We start from the raw sequence: 18,096 nt of genomic DNA on the forward strand, positions 1-18,096 counted from the left end.
TTGAGTCAAAGGGAAAATAAAAAGGGAAATTGTATGATATCAGTAAATATTCAATGACCCGGTATCACACAGCTGACAGTGGCAGAACAGACTGCTATGATCTGGGTCTCCTAACTAAGCCATTCAGCCACGAACTAGTTTGCTAGCACGGACCAGTCTCTCTGAGCCTCGATTTTCCCTTCCGTCAAATGGCCTCGAGGGCTCCTAGGGATCAGGTCCCGCCGCAGGTTTAAGGTGCAGTGGGGGAGGGGAGGCGGGCCTGCGAGAGGCGCGGAAGCGACAACTTTCTGGGATGTCAGAGGGTGTGGGTGTTGAGAGGTAGCAGCAGAGGGCGCTGGGTCGCCGGCCTGGGCCGGTGTCTGCCATTGGTCGGGGCTCCGGCGCCTGGCTGAAGAGTTAGTGAAAAGTGACAAGTTAAGGGAGGCTGAGAGCAAGAGAGGGAGCGCGAGGAGCGGGAGGAGCCGCCGCAGCCGCTACGGAGGGAGCCCCAGACGACAGTCCGCGGGCGCAGGGCACGCTCTTTTGAGTTGGAGCTGGGGAGACTCGCCTTCCTCCAGTGCGACACGGACAGCCCAGGATTGACTGGCCGGCCGGGACGACTCTGAAGCCGGAGGGATAGGGAGGGACCGCGCTTACGGGGTCCCGAGGCGGCCGGAAGAAGGCGAGGGAGCAGGTTAGAGGGACAAAGAACTTTGCCGACGCCCCCGGGATCCTGCGGGGAGAGAGGCCGGGACGAGGTGGCCGGGACCCCGGGCAGAGCCCGTGGATGTTCTGCGTGCGGCCTGGGAGCCGCCGCCGCCGCCGCCGCCGTGGAAGGAGGAATGCACTGGCCGCGCCGCCGCGGGGCGCACCCGCCGCTGCTGGCGCTGCTGGCCGCGCTGCTGCTGGCGGCGCGCGGGGCTGCTGCCCAAGGTAAGAGGCGCGTCCGCCGGCTCCGAGCCCACCCGGCCCTCGGCCACCCTCCTGTGGGTTAGTCCGGAGCTGGGCAGACAGGAAGCACTGTGCCGGGCCCGGGGGGCGGCTGTGACCTGTCGGGGGTCTAGTAAACGTACTCCAGACGCCAGAGGAGGCAGGCGGGGATTGCCCTGGAGCCCCACTGCGGGCCGGGGGTGCGCCCGGGCACTCCTTCCTTGGCGCCCAGCGGCAGTTGTCAGAGCTGACAGCGTGGCGGGGTGGAGGGTCGTGGGGCAATGCGGCACTTTCGTGCTGTTGTACCCGCATCTCTCGCTGGAGCCTTATCACGCCCCAATGGGTGTTCGGGCAAGTCTCTGTAGTCCCCAAATAGCAGCCGTCCCGGAAGGCGCGGTCCAGGAGGGAGTTTGTATTTTCAGTAGTGCCTGCGAGAGCCCAGGATGTCCGCAGACCGTCCCAAACAAAAGCCCTGTCCTCCTGGGGCTCGGGCGGCCTCGCCTCTCCACCTCCCCCGGCTCCCCAGCTTTCTGGAGGGTCACGATGGAGGCCACAACGTGTGCGCTGCCGCCGCCGCCACTTAGTGCAAAATGTGCTGTCAGAGGCGGCCTGCTGCTCCAAAGTGCTTTGAGTGCACGTGTGTGTGAGTGTGTGTGTTACAAACAAGGGAGGAAAAGCCATCTAATGCATACTTGATTTTGTTAATCTCCAAAGACAATTGCAACAGTTAGAGAAAGACTCCACCAAAAGCCCGAGCGTCTTAGTTCGCTGCGGGAAGCTTGGATTCTTGCTGCGTCGGAGCGGGTACACAATGAGAGGGAAGAGTCCGGCTGCGCCTGTGGAGACAACCGATTCATTCTTTAGAGGTTGGAGGGGGAAAGTTGATTAAAGTCTCCAGGGTCTTGGGCCTCACTTTTAACATGTATCCCTTGAAGGGGTGCCGGAGCCCCCGGATTCTTTCCTCTCCCACTCCCAGCCCAAACCTGTGCGGATAAATAGGTCTCTGCTCTTTTATCATGCATCTTTCATTTTTAGCTTAGTGCTGTGCTTAAGAAAAGTCTCTGCGTTATTTAGCTGTTGAGGGGAAAAGATCTATTCTCTACATAGACTGACTACAGAGTTAGTGTTTACTAACATCTAACTAATAATTCTCGTGGTAGAAAATACACATTGGAAGGAAGTTGTGTGTGCATTTTGATTTCTTAGAGATGATTTTGGGAAATTGGGAAGCACATTTTCTGCGGATGATTCTGAAACTGATCCTGTATTGAGATTATGCTAATCTGGAGGATCCTAGGGTAAATACAACTCCTAATTGTAATTAAGATGTACATCAGCTGGGAGTGTACCTTCCTGGTGAAAAATCCTAATGAAATGTAAACAGCTTGACCACATGGAAGTTTGCTTCGGTGATGCCAAACATCTGGTCCCATGCCACAACACCTGGGTGAAAAGTAAAAAAAAAAAAAAGGCCATACTGCCTAAAGAATGTAAACATCCTTTTGATGCCAGGTTGCCCAGAAAATTGAGGTGGAGATGACCAGGTGATTTTAGCTAAGGTAGGGACCCTAGCTTGGGGCCTTAATTAATCCAGTTACATCCTCTGTGGACTTCTTTACTTCTGCAAAGCCTTTCAACAATGGTTGCTTTTAGATCATGGGGTGAGGGCGTCCTGAGGTAGGGAACACACCTTTCTTTGGTCAGCTGCTGTTAAATAAATGTCCATGTAATGATTTTACTGAGGTTAAGACAATTTTGTTAGCAGTCTGTTGTAACTGTCTACAGGCTCTAAATTTTTTTTGGTTATTGCATATTCCAAACTTTCCAAAAATAGCTAAAAGTTTTTATTATTGTCTTATTTGTCATCTTATACATTTCTTTCCATTGCCATGCATATTTGACTTTTTTCCCTCTGAGAACAAAGCTTCTAGTGGAACTCAGATTTACTTTTTTGTCTTATCCAAGATTCTTAAGGTAACTCAGCCAGTGGCTCAGATAATCAGCTTAAAGGAGAGAGAATGTTTTATTTAGTAAAAACAAACAAACAAACAAAAAAAACCCCAAAACTCAACATTTCTTCCATCGCTTTGCTATTTTATTAGTCAGGAGGAGCAAACCTTTACATTTATTTTTTCTGGTCTGTTCATTGTTTTCTCACCTACCTCCTACTTACCCAGAGCTAAACCTCTCCAGGAAGCTGAAACCCTTTTAATATACCTGGAACTAAGAGCCTTTGGAACCGGCCTTTCTCAGAATCCTGTAGGTTCTGTGGTTTGGTTACTTGGAATCAGAGGGAGGTGGTCTGCTACTGTGTTTGCTGTCGTTTGTAACCCTTCCAATGCCATTTTAATAGGTGTCTGTCCTGTCTACCTTTAGAATAGGAGTCTCTTAAGGGCAATAAGACTGTCAGCTTTCCCAGTGAAAACAGTGAGGGCCACGTTAGCCAGCCCCAACTTTATTGGAGACTCTGGAAAACCCTCCCTAGACAGAGCTACACAGAGGCCCAATAGACAAAGAGCATGTTCAAAATGGATCTGACAGTGTGTAAGAAATATTTAATTTCCAATATCGCTTCAGCATACTTGCTAGGCAGTTTGTGACTGATGCCTTGGATTATCTTTCTGATATTTAGTTAGATGTCCTTTTAAAAATTCAACTATAGCCTATTTTTTCTCTCTCCAGCTCCTGCATGGTGAGCATAGGCCTCAAATTAGACTCAAAAGTTTCTAAATAGTGTGTCACTTGCATCCATTAATATCCAATTTGACTATGGTTTGATGGTGACCACATAGCCCATTTCAAATATTTTTGAAAATTTTACACAGTATCCTATGGAGAAGAGAACACTTTTATATGTATGTTAATGTAAATGTATGTAGACATATAAATGGCATATGTGTACATACATATACAGTAAGTGGTCCATAGATTTTTATTGAATGATTAGAGGATAACATTTTTGGTCATTTGTAAAATTGTGGTATTATTTCCTTCGTAAAAATGCACCATGGCATATTTTCAAGGATTTTTCCTTTTTTTGCTCTATCTTCTAATATGAAGGGAGTGCAGTAGAATTTAACGGTAGAGCTTAATGGTTATGAGCACAGGCATTGGAGTTTAGCAGACCTAGGTTCAAATCTCTTCCACATACTGGATATGTTGATTAGTATAGTGTTATGAGTTTTATGTGAAATCATGTGTGTCAGTACTGAAGAAGAGCACCCAGCCTAGAGGGTCTTCACTTGGGGTACCTGAAATTGAGGTTATGTGGATCCCCAGAAATAACATACACAATTTTATGTGCATTTTTGTGGTTGTAAGTTTCTAGCTATAATCTGATTTTTCTGAGAAAATTGCAACCCTAAAAGATAGGAACCATTGATTTGGAGTATTTGATGTGTAGGGCAATGAGTTCCCTTCCTGGGTATATTGTGAGGGATTTTAGGTGGTTCCTGGGCATTAGCTCAGATCTACACAATCTGTGGGACCTCTACTTCTCCTCACTTTCCAGTTTCCCTCCTACTAGGCAAGCTGATATCGAGCCTGGAAAAAGCTGAAGAATGGTACAAAGTACTTCGATTTCAATAAGGTTGTATTTCCCTGAACCCAGGCATTTTGAGATGTCTCTGTTAGTACAATTTATTTAACAAACCTTGTATAATCCTTACAAGGCCAGTCACCATTCTTAACATTTTGCAAGTACTAACTTACTGAATCCTCCCAACAGTCCTATGAGGGAGATGGCATAATATCTCATTTTAATTTAGGTACAGAGTTTTAGTTCCTTTCTTAAGGTCACACAGCTAGGAAATGGCATTGCTGGGCTTGCCAACCCTAAGTGTTGCCCTAGATGGTCTCTCTTGGGCCAAGCATGCCATTCTCCCTGGGTTTCTAAGAGCAGCAAAAGGATGTTTTCTTAGCCATATCTAGGGTTTAGAAGAAAAGATTAGAGAGCCAATTTCAGTTTTCCTTCCTGTACTGGAGTTCCCTGAGCCTGTTTTGCTGCAATTCAGATAGGCAGAAGGGCCTCCTCCGATGGTCTACACCTCTGATCAGGAGGAATTACATTGTTGTAATGAACTGCAATGTTGATGAGGTTTGAGGAGTGTGTCTGGCAGTGTCTTCCAACCAGTGATGAGATATAGTTTGATGAAGTGCCTTTGTATTTGCCTCTTGGTTGTGGACTGAGCAGGGGTAATTTATTGGAGTGCTCTCTACTGGGAGAGCTGGCTTACTAGCTCCGAAGTCCCGATGTGGACCAGACCCTGGCAAATTTAGCCCCAGCTGGGAAAATCTGAAGTCTCCGAGGCCTCTTTCTCAAATAGAAGGGCCTCAGCCTGGCCTTACCTACTTCCCAAGGGGTGACAGGAGAGACTGTTCTGCGGACACATGAAGAGAAAGGAATAGTTTTCCATGAGTCTGAGAAAGTTCTCTGGAGTTGAGGGGGAGGGGATGGCAGGAGTGGTGGGGGGAACTCTTCGAAATCCTTAACTAAATGCAGCTGCTTGTTACACGGAGCCTGACTCGCATGCCAGGAATATCTAAAAAGCTAACGAATACAAAATAAAAATAAACAGCAGTAAAAAGGCTCTCTCTTTGTTGCAGTAAGCTGGGTTGGGGTTTTCAGTTTGTTTAGGAATGGGATAATTATGGCATCCACTTTATTTTGGTAAGGCAGTGAAATGTGGATTGATGTTATTGTCATTGGGATGCTACCACCACCTGAACTTTTTCCTTCACACCTCCTCACTTGGAAAGCCCAGGCATGGACATCCACAGGGCTCCAGTCTCAGACTGTTGCCCCTGCGTGAATTACACTGGAATAGGGCAGATAATTTAATGGGATAATCTTGGCAGGGCCAGCAGATTTCACACCCCATCTCTCACTAATAGAAAGACAGTAGAAGGCTACAACATCCTCAGATGAAAAGGTTGTATAAAAAGGCTCTGCTTAACAGTAACTGTCTGTCCATAAATAAGGTTCTGTAGAGTTTTGATCCCAAAGCTGTTATTAAATACTGATAAGCCAAGCCTTGTAATGTTTGGCCTCCTTACATTTCCTTTTTTACCCCTTCTCTCCATAGAACCATAGATTTTTTTTTTTTAAGAGGGGAAAGGGACCTAAAAGAACAACCAGTCCAAACTGTTTATTTTCTCAAGTCTTTCTATACAGAAAGAACCTTCTTTTATAGCCATTTAAAGAGGCAGTGTGGAGTAACAGAAATAGAATGAGATTTGAACCCCAGAGACTAGGGTTAGAATTAGGGCTTTGCTGCTTGCTGGCTGTGTGACCTTGGGCAAAGTTCTTTGACTTTCTGAGCCTCAGTTTCCTTCTTTTCAAAATGGGGATACAGTGATATCTGACTTAGAGAGTTTTTGTGATAATTAAAAGAGATAATGGACATAAAGAACCTAACACAGCACCATGGGCCTCATAAACATACAGTGTGTTATTTACTATCATTATCAGGGGCTTGCTGGAAAAATCGGAAAACTTGGCTCTGAAACATTGATCATTATGCTGTGAGATATGAACCAAGACTCAGCAGCAATTTTCACAATATTTTCAGATTCTTGAGTGTTTTGTTTTACAGGTAGTATATAGACCCTCTAGATTTGAAGAGTACCCAGGCCAGTGCTGGGGACCTGGACAAGAAGGGATTCTGCAGTGTGCTTTTGCAAAACCTTCAAACAAAGGCTTTTTTTCAGAACGGCGAGCTCTTTGGGGAAGAGCAACCCCTCCCTGGTGCTTGGTGTAATTCCAGAATACTGCAATGGGGAATGTTACATTTCAGGGACCTCCACTTGTAATCTGACCGTTTTTAGTTCCAATATCCAAATAATCTTGCTGAGCACAACTTGAAAGAGAAGGATAATGGCCGGAGGAAGGAATCCTGAGGTGCTCTGTTAGCCATTTAAAATTTCTGAGTACCAAAAAAAAAAGTTCATGTTACCCAAAGAGCAGAGTAATGAAGTGTGTGGGAAGGGGCAGGGAAGTTAAAAAGAATTTCCAAATATTGAGGCAGGGTTTGTGTTTTTTTATTTTTATTTTTCAGCAGTAAAGCTTGTCATTCAATGCATTTTAACTATCATTTACTATATATTTATTATATGCAAGATATGACATTAGTGACCAGAAATAAAACATTATCCCTACCCTCAAGGAGAGACCGAGGAGAGAAATTCTTACGTTGTAAAGAAACTACTATGTGCCAAGTATATAGTACTTTATAGATATTAGGCTTATATTTTTTCCAGCAGCCCTTTGAGGTTGGGATTCTGGTCCCACTTTATGGGTAAGGATATCGAGGCTTAGGGAAGTAAGTATCTTGGTCAACCTCACACAACTATTAAGTTTGGATTTGGCATTCGAACCCAGGTATTGACTTCCAAGTGTATGTTACTTCCACTGTCCTTGAAGTGTAATCGGGGATACAGGATGAACAGATGTTTACTTCCACGGGCCAACTAGTGGCTCTACAAGTGAATTATAGGAAAGGATTGTGAAAAAAGTGCTATGGGAACACAGGGGTAGAAGACATGAAATCTCGCTCAGGTTACTGGAGGGCCAGAGAGAGAACATTAGTGTCCTTCACAGGCTTGTTGTGAGGATGCAATGAAATAAGGTGTGGAAAATGCTCAGCGCTGTCCACACACGTAGAAGGGGTTCAGCGAGTGTTCTGCTGTGTAGTTATGTATGCAGGGAGAGGTGTGGTCAGGATTTATCTGCCTTCAAAGCCCTGTGCTCTTAAGTGTTCTGCTCCGCTCCTTTTCCACAGACATGTGCTTGTCGGAGAAGTGGCTATGCAGTCTCCAAATGGAAGGGAAGACACCAAAACGGTTTCTCTGGTATTTTCCCCACCTGCCCTAATCCAGATTTTTGGACACAGCTCAGCTTTGAGTGGAGGAGATTTGCGCAAGTGTGAATTTGGAGAGAATCGCAATGCCTAATTATAAACTGTAACATTATTGGAACTCTAGCCAGAATCTACCATGTTCCCCATTAAGTGATCATACATTTTTTCTGCACTTACTGTGAGCCAGATATCTTTCTAGTCGCTGGAGATATAAAGGTGAATAAGGCTAGGTCCTTGCTTTGGAGGCTTTTTTACATGGCAGGTTTATGGTAGAGATTGCTAGCTGATCACCAAATCTGTTTCCATCTCTTCCTGGGCACATGGCTAGATTGCATTTCCCAGTTCCCTTACAGTTAATGAGACCATTTGACTAAATATTATCCAATGTCATGAGACTGAAAGCAAAGAGTGGCACTTGTAGGCTTAACCCATAAAAATCTTTCCAGGTAGGAGTGCTATAGTTCCGAACATGGTAACCCTAAAAATCGTGTTGAAGATAACGTGGGCAAGATGGAAACAGCCTGAAACTCTCCCTTAATCACTGCATAGTGGAAGCCACCTGCCAGTCTACAATCATTTAGGTTTTATGTGAGTAAGAAATATACTTCTGTTGTAATGAAGGCTAAGATTTTGGAGTCTATCAGTTACAACTGCTTTTGTTAGCTTAACTAACATTATTTATACAATGAACATTATATATATATATGTTATATAAAATACAGTAGGAAATAGAGTGCATTACATTAATAAGGTGAATATTGTTTTAGGAAATGTTAGCCTCAGTTCTGTATATGTCGGTTTGTGTTATTACTGGACTTTCATGATCAAAGTTTGAAAGTCACTGATCTGATAGAGACAGACAAGTCAACAGCTCTGTACAATGGAGTGTGGTGGTTATGACAATAACTGCTAGTTAAGTCCCAGTGAGGGAGACTCAATTTAAAAAGTGCCTAGAAAACAGATGGCAAGCAGGGTTCATTATTCTAGTCAGCTGGTATCGGCTTCCTGAGATGCAGTGTGGAGAAGGATTCTGAGGTTCTTTCAGGGTCTTTGGGAAGGAATGCTGTGGTCCGATAGCAGAATCTGCTGTGGGTTTGGGGAGGAGGAATAGATGCTCAGACTAGTTTGCATCTGACGCTTCACGTGGAGTCTGGGTTCCTTCCTGGGAATTAACCCCCTTCCCAATATTTGGCCCACATATAGTGTCTCTAGCAACAGGCTAAGCACTGTGAGCCATCTAGAAGAGCTATGACTAGCCCTTGGGGAATTTACCTTTTAGGGGCAATAAAATAGGCACTTGTATAGTAATTATATAGCCAGTGAGTACAGGGTTAGCAATTATGGATGCAGAATGCTGAGAAGGGAGAGGTCTTTTGGGAGGAAGTGGGATATGATGCAAGTCTTAAAGGACAGGAAGGACCGAGATGGGGAAAGGAGGAAAGGAGCTGGACATTCCGCAGCTGCTCTCGTGTCCACAGACTTCATCCTAGAATGAAGCTGGTCTTCAGGGGATAGGAGAGTGAAGAGAGAAGGGTTTGAGGGATGCCTCTTTTTTTTTTTTTAATTTTAACTTTTAATTTTAATTTTTTTTTTTTTTTTTTTTTTTTGCATATGAAGAGAGCGAAGGAGAAAGCAGGGTTTTACTGGGAGTATGATGACTCCCAGTAAGAGAGTTCTCAAGAGAGTTAAAAATGCAGTAGTTTCAGGGGCACTTGTCAGAGGTATATTGTGTCTTATTCCCTCTGCAGCAGCATTTTCGTTTCGTAGTGCAGGCTACTGAATCCCGGTTCACCTTTTGCCAGCTTCATGAAAATTGTAATTGTATGGTAATGATGAACACTCAAGTATCTTGTGTACCAAGAACCATTCTAAATTCTTTACATATTGTAACATGCGTAGGCTTCACGGCAACCCTGTGAGGTAGGCACTAATATTATTTCCCTTTTCTAGATAAAGAAACTGGGGTACAGAGAAGGTAAGTAACCTGCTCAAGACTGCGCAGTGAGAGAGAGAGCCAGGATTTGAACCTGGTTATTTGGAGTCCAGGGTTTGTCTTTGATCATTATGACATATTATATCTTGCTTTTTTTCTTTTTTTTCTTTTTTTAATTCCGATGATTTAAATTCTCTGTTAGATCCCAGACAAATGACTGAATCAAATAATTATAGTTAAATCCTCCATTCGTATAGGGCTTTGTAGCTTACAAAATCATTTCATGTGTAATATTCCCATTAATTTTCCAAATAATTCACTGAAATAGGATTTCTTCCTTGTCTTTTCTCTCCCTTTTAACGTTAGGCATGTGAGGTTGGCGCCTCACCTAAGGCCACTGTAGCTGGTGAAGCTTGTCTGAAATCCAGCCTCTGACTCCAGGCCTGTAGTCAAAGCTTTTAGAGCTTTCTGCTGGAAATGAATATGGGTGTTTGGAAGTCATGACTCTAAGATACGGATACATGTTTATTTTCACTGTTGTTTCGCCAGTGAATGAATTTGCCTGATTCTCCTTAAATCGGCCATTGTTTTCTGAAATAGTTGTTAGGTATTTGTAGGTGAAGCTAAGATGTCCTGTAACCTAAGAAAGTTCGCTTGCCAACAGACTGAGAGGAGAAGTTACTTAAGAACAAGGAGTTTTCCTAAGTGCTTCAGTTAGAGGGGCCATTCATAGAAGGATTTGGCCTCAGAAGAGCTTGGTGTGAACTGGGCCTGCCAGGTCAGCAAATTACTTGACCTCTCTGAGACTTGCTTTCCTCACCTGTAAGACAGGAGGCGTAATGGTGCCTACCCTGACAGGGAGGACCATGGGAAGTGCTTGTATAGTGCCTGGGTTGTGTTTAGTGTGTACTCTCAGCTACTCCCATGAATTAAATGGAGAGCAGCAAGAGTGTACTTCCTCCTTTGAGATTTTCCCAGGACGTGATGGGACAAAATTTCCAAACCTCTGCATCTTGTTAGCCTTTATTTTATAATATAATCATCTCTGGGGCAGACTTCCTAGCACCTGGCACTTTTAGGTTATAATTATATCTATATTTCTTAAGGACAGGGACCTTCTTATGCTTTGTGACGGTTAAACATCCAAAGATAAAAACAAATCCTGCCACCCAAAATCCTAGATACCCTCGAAAGGTTCCTATCTCTTCTTCATGGGAAATTGACACCATTCCCTGATGGTTTCAGGAATACATCAAAGCAACTTATTCTGTTTTTTTTTTTTTTTTTCCCCACAAGAGAGATTAGAGCCTCACCTCTTGGATTTCACTTTGACTTGGGTATTTCATAGTTTTTACATAATTTTCACATTCCCTGCAGAGTATTGGTTGTTTTTCTTTCCCCACTCGAACTTTCAGTGTGATGAAAGTTAGCCCTTCTTCACATGGACTCCTGAAAGGTGCTTAAGAAGTGGTGCTTAGCCCAGTGGTGACTCTTTACCTCTTCCTCCCTTCAGAGAATTGTTCTAGGTTGTATGGGAACTTCCAGTCCCCAAATATTGCCTGTTTGAGATGAGTTGAATAGGCTGCTGACAATAAACAGCAGCAGTTTTTGATGATATTCTTAATTTACTGGTAATTTACCCTCTTTTTCTCTAAGCTGCTCACAGCACTCTGCTTGGCTTGTTCATATCCAGTGTCCCTAAACTAAGGAATCAAGTGCTTTGCCTGTGGCCAGAAAATCTTGAAGAGTCAAAACCTGATAAAGGGCATCCCTCTTCCCCACTGAGCAAGGAAGGAGGTGAGCTGAGCATGCACAGTTTGTTCTACTCAGTTCATCAATAAATCACTGTCTAGTATTGTGTTCCAAGCCCCTGCAAGGAGTAGTTATCAAGGGACAGAGAGAGCCCAGCCACTTAACACTAATTGGTTTCCCTCCCCAAGATGAAAGCACTGGGTGTAGGGAGTAAAGCACGCCTCCCTTAAACAGGTTGCAACTTGCTTGTTTTTTAAAGGAGCAATTGCCAGATTTCGTGATGGTGTTGAGGTGAAGCTATAGATAGATAGATTGATTGATGGTCGATCAATCGATAGAGATGAGATGGTCAAAATGTTTATAAATAACTCTCCCACATCTTTGCCTCAGGACTCAGGTTATAGAAAGGTTCCTAATCAGTCCAGGATGTTGGTTACAGTGGATTCCCTCAGAATTGAATTGCTCAGGAGCGAAGGAAAGAGGGTACCTCAGAGGCACAGCTGCTTCACCTGCCGAGTGACATGTCCTGTGTAAACTACCAAGAAGTCACTGGTGATTCCATTTGGTTAAATATTTATTTAGCAACTAAAGTGGATGCAAGATAAATATATGGCAATACCCTCTCCCTTAGGAAGTTTACTGTTTTTGTTAGGAGGCAAGATTGATACCCCCACATGGTATAAGAATAACTCATTGAATCCAGCCTCATTGTCCTGGCCTTGGTTTAGAACAATTTCTCTATCTTGTGGCCTCTAGAATCTGTGTGTCCCAGCACCTGACACACCTCCCTGGCACATTGGGATGGTGCTGTTCCTTCTCTCCATCTCTCCATCTCTCCTAGCTGAAATCTTGTTCTTCAATCCCCCAGTGTTCCCACATTCAGAAATTCATCCCTCCGTCATTCCTTCTCCTGTGCCCTAATGTTCAGTCAGTGTTCTCATGTACATGATTTAGCCTAACACCTGGATTATAATCTTTGTAACAATACTCCCCATTATTTATTGAGCATCTACTGTGGGCCACACATCTGGCAAGGCATTTTGTATACTGCAGTAGAATCCCATTATTTTGTCTCTCCAGCATTATTGTCCCTCCCTAATTGAACCCCTCTCTCCTCCCCTCCCCTCATTTCCTCCTTCTCCCTTTTCATCAATTGGGAAAAGAAACTGCTTTTGTCTGCACTCCAAGCTAATGTTATGGGGAGATTGTCAGTCATAATCCTTGCCCAGCAGCATCACCATTGACAGGCTAATCATAGTCCATCCCTGGGATTTAGGGGCTGTGCCTGTGAGGTGGAGAAGCTGGGAGGAGCCCTTGGCCATGTCTCTGCTCTGGAAAGAAGCTAGAGTAGGAGACAATGATTTTGGAGCAGGCCCTGTTGAGAGGTCCGGGACGGTCCAAACTCAACTCCAGCTCTCCAAGATTTTCTGCCCAGAGCCAGCAGACTCTCTTTGGGTGTGGTTATTGTGTCCTGACTGCACACACCTGACCTCACTAATCCTCACAACAAAATCAAGTAGTAGTATTATTTATTATTATTTTTAACCTAAAAGAGTATTAAAACTACTCTTTCTCATGAGAAAGTATGTGTCCATTAAAAACAAAATCAGAAACGTAATACAAAAGCAAAAATCACCCACAATCTTACCACTCAGAGATAACTTCTAATAGTCTTCTATACATGCATATTTACAAAAGGGTGTCACTTATCCCCAACAGAAAGCTGAGGCTCAGAGTTGAAAAGAAACTTCCCCAGTATCATAAAACCAGCCCACTTCTTTATGAGCAGTGACTAGGTCTTAGTTAACTGCTCTCTGGTCCAGCATATTTTACTCAGTAGGAAATCACTAAATACATGTTGAGTTAATGCTAAAATTTAATGTGATGAAGTGCCACGAGGGAGGTGCATTCGGTAAGTTTTGTAGCTCAAGAAGGAGAAAGGTGTTTATCTTTTGGGATTATTGGGAGAGTTTTCTGAAGGAGGTGGAACTCGAGGTGGAGACAGATATTAATATGTTTCTCTCCAGTATACATTGTCCTGAGTGGTCAGAGTCAGCCAGTGGGGGGACATGAACGCTTCCTGCTGTCAGGACTGGGTACTGCCCAAGACTCAATGATTACATTTGATCTTTTCTAAAACTGCAAAAGATCCAAGTGAAAATGTGTCCATATGGACATGGCATATGGCCAGAGGAAGAAATATATGGTGTCTAGAAGGGAATTTACAGCTGTTAGGGCAAGAGGAAATTAAGACCTGGAGAGTTTGGCCTGAAGAAAAAAGTGGGGGACTGAGAGCTGGGGGCACAATCAAAATATTATCAAGGATCTACTGAGGGGACTTCAGGGAGGCCTTCCCAGCCCGTCTGCCGCCCCCTCTCATTCTCATTTGGCACCTTTGATTGTACACAGTGCTTTTCCATCCACCAAACCCTCCCCAGCCCATCAGCTGCCGGTCCTTCGGCTCTGAGGTAAATGTCACTTCTCTGACCGGCCAGACTAGATTGGGTTCCCACCTACTTGCTTTCGAGCACCCTGTATTTTAAAATATTCTTCATTATAATTTGTAATTAAATATTTACTTGTGAAATTATTACTTACGTGATACCTTCTCTATCTCTGGACTGGATGCCCCTTAGAGTAGGGTCACAGCCCCGTATGGTGCCTGGTGGCCAACCGAAATCAACTGCTTTTACTAAGCTTTGTTCTCACTTCCTAGAGGCTGAGATAATTCGTTTGCTTTGCTGTTACTATCTAGCAATTTAAAAATGCATCTTTGAACAACTGAACTCTCAAGCTTATCTCTTCCAAAAGATGAGGACTTTGCCAACCCCTTAAAAAGTCAATTTCGACTCAATTAACCTCCTGTGGGCTTTCTTTGCAGGGGAGCTCAAGAGGTAAGCTGTTTTCCCACAATGGAAAATCTGTGATAACTCTGGGTTCTCCTGCTATAAATTAGGGTCACTCTGCCCTTAATTAGCAACAAATTAAAATTCCCCCTTACAGCCCTCCTCTTTCTCATCTTTTATGTATACAATGTTTGAAAGAAGGTGTGGGAAGTACTGACACCCTGCCCCAGGGGAGAGGGCACTGTGCCTGAGCCTGCAGGTGTTTTTGGGCCTCTGAGAATGGAGGTGGTGAGTGATTCTTCCCTGCCCTGAGCATCCTTCTCCCTCTCCCCTGGTCCTTCTCTCTCCTCCCCCTTCTCCAGGAATTTCGAAAGGTCTCATTACTAGGGAAATACCCCCTGTGGAGCTCCTACTCTCTCTTCTTTATCTTGATAAGTAGAGAGGGGAGATTCTCTTAAGTTTTGAATTTGCAAGCAATCTGGATGCAAATACTGCCTGAAAGACCTGTGTGAATCATCTGCTTCTGGCTGGGCCACCCATCCTTCATGACAGGGAGAAAAGAGAACTTACCAAAACTTCGGTGGGGTTTCTTGGAGGCCGAGGCGTTAGTTTATGTGGGAGATGAAGGGCCTGGGCTGTTTTATTTCTTGCCTTACTGGTGTCAATCAGGAGGGTAACTGCTTGGCACACACAATGAAGACTCCTGGGTGCTGGGCACTGGGTTGGGTGCTGGGCTCTGGGCTGGGTGCTGGGCTATGGTCACTTCTGCTAGGAGCTTGCAGGCTGGCTTTGTGGGAGCATGACAAAGGTAATGGCTGTGCAGTAAGGGCATGGGCACAGGTCTCTGGTTGGATTGGCAGAGAAGGAATCAGGAAAGTTGTCTATGGGAGGTGTCACTGGAAAACATGTGTCCGATAGGTCCTAAAGCAATAACCTATAATGTGTTTTTTACACTATTGATAATAACGGATGGTTTTATTTTGACAAATGAGTTCACAGAGATATGCTGTCTGTAATGTTTGGTGCTTGACTTAGTGAAAGAAACCATTTCCCAGGCCCCTCTCTATAAGCCATCCCTTCTCGGCGGGGGGTGGGGGGGGGAACCTCAGCTGCTCTACCAGAGCCAAAGCAACTCGGGGAGGCAGAGACCCCTGCATTTAAGTGCAAGGTGGGGGTCATGTCCTTTGCTTCTCCAGAAAGCTGCTCTGCTCTGAGGTCTGGGGTCTCAGTTTCTTCATCTCTGCAGTGGGATTATAACTCCTTCCCTGAAGATTAAGGAAGATTAAAAGACATGAAGGATGTAAGAGCACCTTGTAAACTTGAAAGTCTTATCTGAGATTGAAGGGTCAGATAGTTTGTCTCTATCTCTTGATGAAAGGATCCACGAGGCTTCCTTTAGTCACTCAGCAAATATTTATGTGGCTGACATTGTTCTAAATACTGGGGTGAAGCAGTAAGCAAAACAGAGACCCTATTTGTGGAGAATCCTGAAAATAAAGAAATAGATGCTTTTATTGGATGCTAAGAAAAATGAAGCAGAGTGAAAGAACTTGTGATGGGGTGGATGATGGGGGTGGGGTGGGTACTGTATGTAGGGTGGCAGGGAAGTCTCTGTGACAAAGTGCCTTGAGCAGAGACCTCCGTGAGCACTGTGGCCGGGCCAGTGGGGAGTCCTCCAGGAGGGGGAGCAGCAAGTATAAAAGCCTCAGTGAACAATATCACAGTGGTTGCATCTGTTACCACGAGTAACACGTGGAGAGCATTCACCGTGTGCCAGGCAATATTCAGGCATCACTCACTCCTCACAACGAACCCATTGGGTAGGCCCTACTATTATCATACCCATTTCATAGATAAGGAAACTAAGACATTCTCAGCAACAAGACAAGCATTCGGATAACCAGGGACGAGGAAGAGGTTCTCGTTTACATGAGGGTGTATCTGAAGCAGCCCTGTATGGAGGAAAGAATGCATGGTTTGGAGAGAAAAAAAATTCTGAGTTTGGGCCTCGCTTGCCATTCTTCTGCTGTGTAATTTTGGGCAAGATGCTTAAGCTCTCTGGGCCTCAGTAAGATGGACTCATAAAATCTCAGAGATTTGTTATGTATATTAAGTGGGAAATTCGAAATTCGGGTGAAATTGTGTTGCAAACTGCACAGCACCATAAAAATGTTACTCTACTGCTACTGCTACACAAATTCTCCTTCCCAGCTCCTTGAAAAGAGAGAGTGAATGAGATAAAATGGAAGTTTGAAATTTATATAATTTCCGCTGTCCTTTACCTAAAATTTTATTTTATGCAAATGTCTCTGCTGAAGATGAATTACTACAGTACTATCCGTTTGGATTGGCAAACATTTTTCTGAAAGATTAAAGCACTATGAGATAAGGTTTGTGGTGAGGCTGCTTCCATTTCTAAAGAAATTACTGGAGGTCCTAGAATTCCCACTACACTCTCATCCATAATACCAGGGTACCTGTAATCCCTAAACCTAGAATTTTATGGCAGCTTTCTCTAATTTTGCATTTTATAGATAGTAGGTGCTCAATAACTTCTAAGTATGTGGCCCTAAATAATTGTACCCTTTTAAATTGCACTTAAATTCTATGCATTTGTCCCAGAGTCCTATGGGATGAATGGGCAAATCCCAGGGGATTTGGGGAGGTGGGTATTACTTTTGTAGGCTACAGAATGGGAAAACCGAAGTGAAGGGTCTTATCCCAAACTGAAGAATTGATGGTGAGCCTGGGGACTCATTCTCATTTCCGATGAGGAATACCTTGCTTCCACCACTGTGGCAGTGGGTCACTAAGTTTGTTTGTCAACCAATGGAATGCCTGCTCTGTGCCAGGCACAGTGTTTGGTGCTGGGAATATGAGGGTTCTTGCTCTTGGGATGACCCATAGGAGATGCTCAGGTATATCCAAGTCTTTAATTTGAATGCTTGCTGCTGCCCTTCCTGGGACTTCCAGAAAAGGCAGAGTTGGTGGTTGATTCATTGTCACTTGCTGGTGACTGGCAGGCGTGCACCTATCTAGCTGGCACTACATCTGGTGCCTGTGATCAGACCCGAGTCATGTAGTCTGCGTTTTGTTTTCCCCAGCGCGGCAGTGACTTCCTGTGATAAGCTCCATCTTGGCTGTGATGCCGTCCTCCCCTGCGGTTGGGATAACAGCCTCCTGGGGACTGTGGTTAATCTCAGGAGAAGCGGAGCCCCCAGGGAAAGAATCCTGTCTCTCCTTGTGTGCACCCAGGATTAGGCAGGGCTGCCACTAATGCAATTAAGGTAAAGGCGGCTGATGGCTGGAAACAGGAAGAATGGGGGTGAGTCTCTGCTCCCAGTGAAGGCCTTCCTCACTGTCACCCCTTTGTAGGACTGAAGAGGCCCCTGAGAAAGCAAAGTTAGACTAAAGTCAAAATACTGGCTCTGGGAGTTACCCATACCCATTCAACTGACTGTGACCTCGGACAAACCTCAAAGCCCTATTCTCTCCATCTGTACAACTTGGTCTACTAATCCTGTCTACCTCATTACCTTTTGGTGATCATGAATAAAGATAACGGCACTACTCAGTACACACAGAAAGCATCAATAACCGAGCTAAGATGAACCATTTTGAGGCACACACCAGCACGGACCAGAATTAACCACTCAGAATTCCTCAGTGCTGGTGTCCGGAGTGGAACTTGGCTCACCCAGCGCTAGGTCACGAATAAACCAACTTCTTTCTCTTCCTGGTGGTAGCTCACTGTGCCCTGCTGCCTGGCCTGGATACAGAGAATGAGGGAAGACTGGGA

The 18,096-nt window shown here is 44.6% G+C and overlaps 1 protein-coding gene across 1 annotated transcript in view; it reads left to right on the plus strand.

Moving 5' to 3' along the window:
* Window positions 1-351: 351 nt before the first annotated feature.
* The window catches only part of ROR1 (receptor tyrosine kinase like orphan receptor 1), a 367,166-nt gene continuing 349,421 nt past the window's right edge, over window positions 352-18,096 (plus strand). Inside the window, exon 1 of the mRNA XM_016140401.2 lies at window positions 352-912. Coding sequence (XP_015995887.2) covers window positions 822-912 — 91 coding nt within the window. The 5' untranslated portion in view covers window positions 352-821. The remainder of the gene's footprint in view (window positions 913-18,096) is intronic.

The sequence above is a fragment of the Rousettus aegyptiacus genome, unplaced genomic scaffold, assembly GCF_014176215.1.
Source record: "Rousettus aegyptiacus isolate mRouAeg1 unplaced genomic scaffold, mRouAeg1.p scaffold_m13_p_1, whole genome shotgun sequence".
Lineage (NCBI taxonomy): Eukaryota > Metazoa > Chordata > Mammalia > Chiroptera > Pteropodidae > Rousettus > Rousettus aegyptiacus.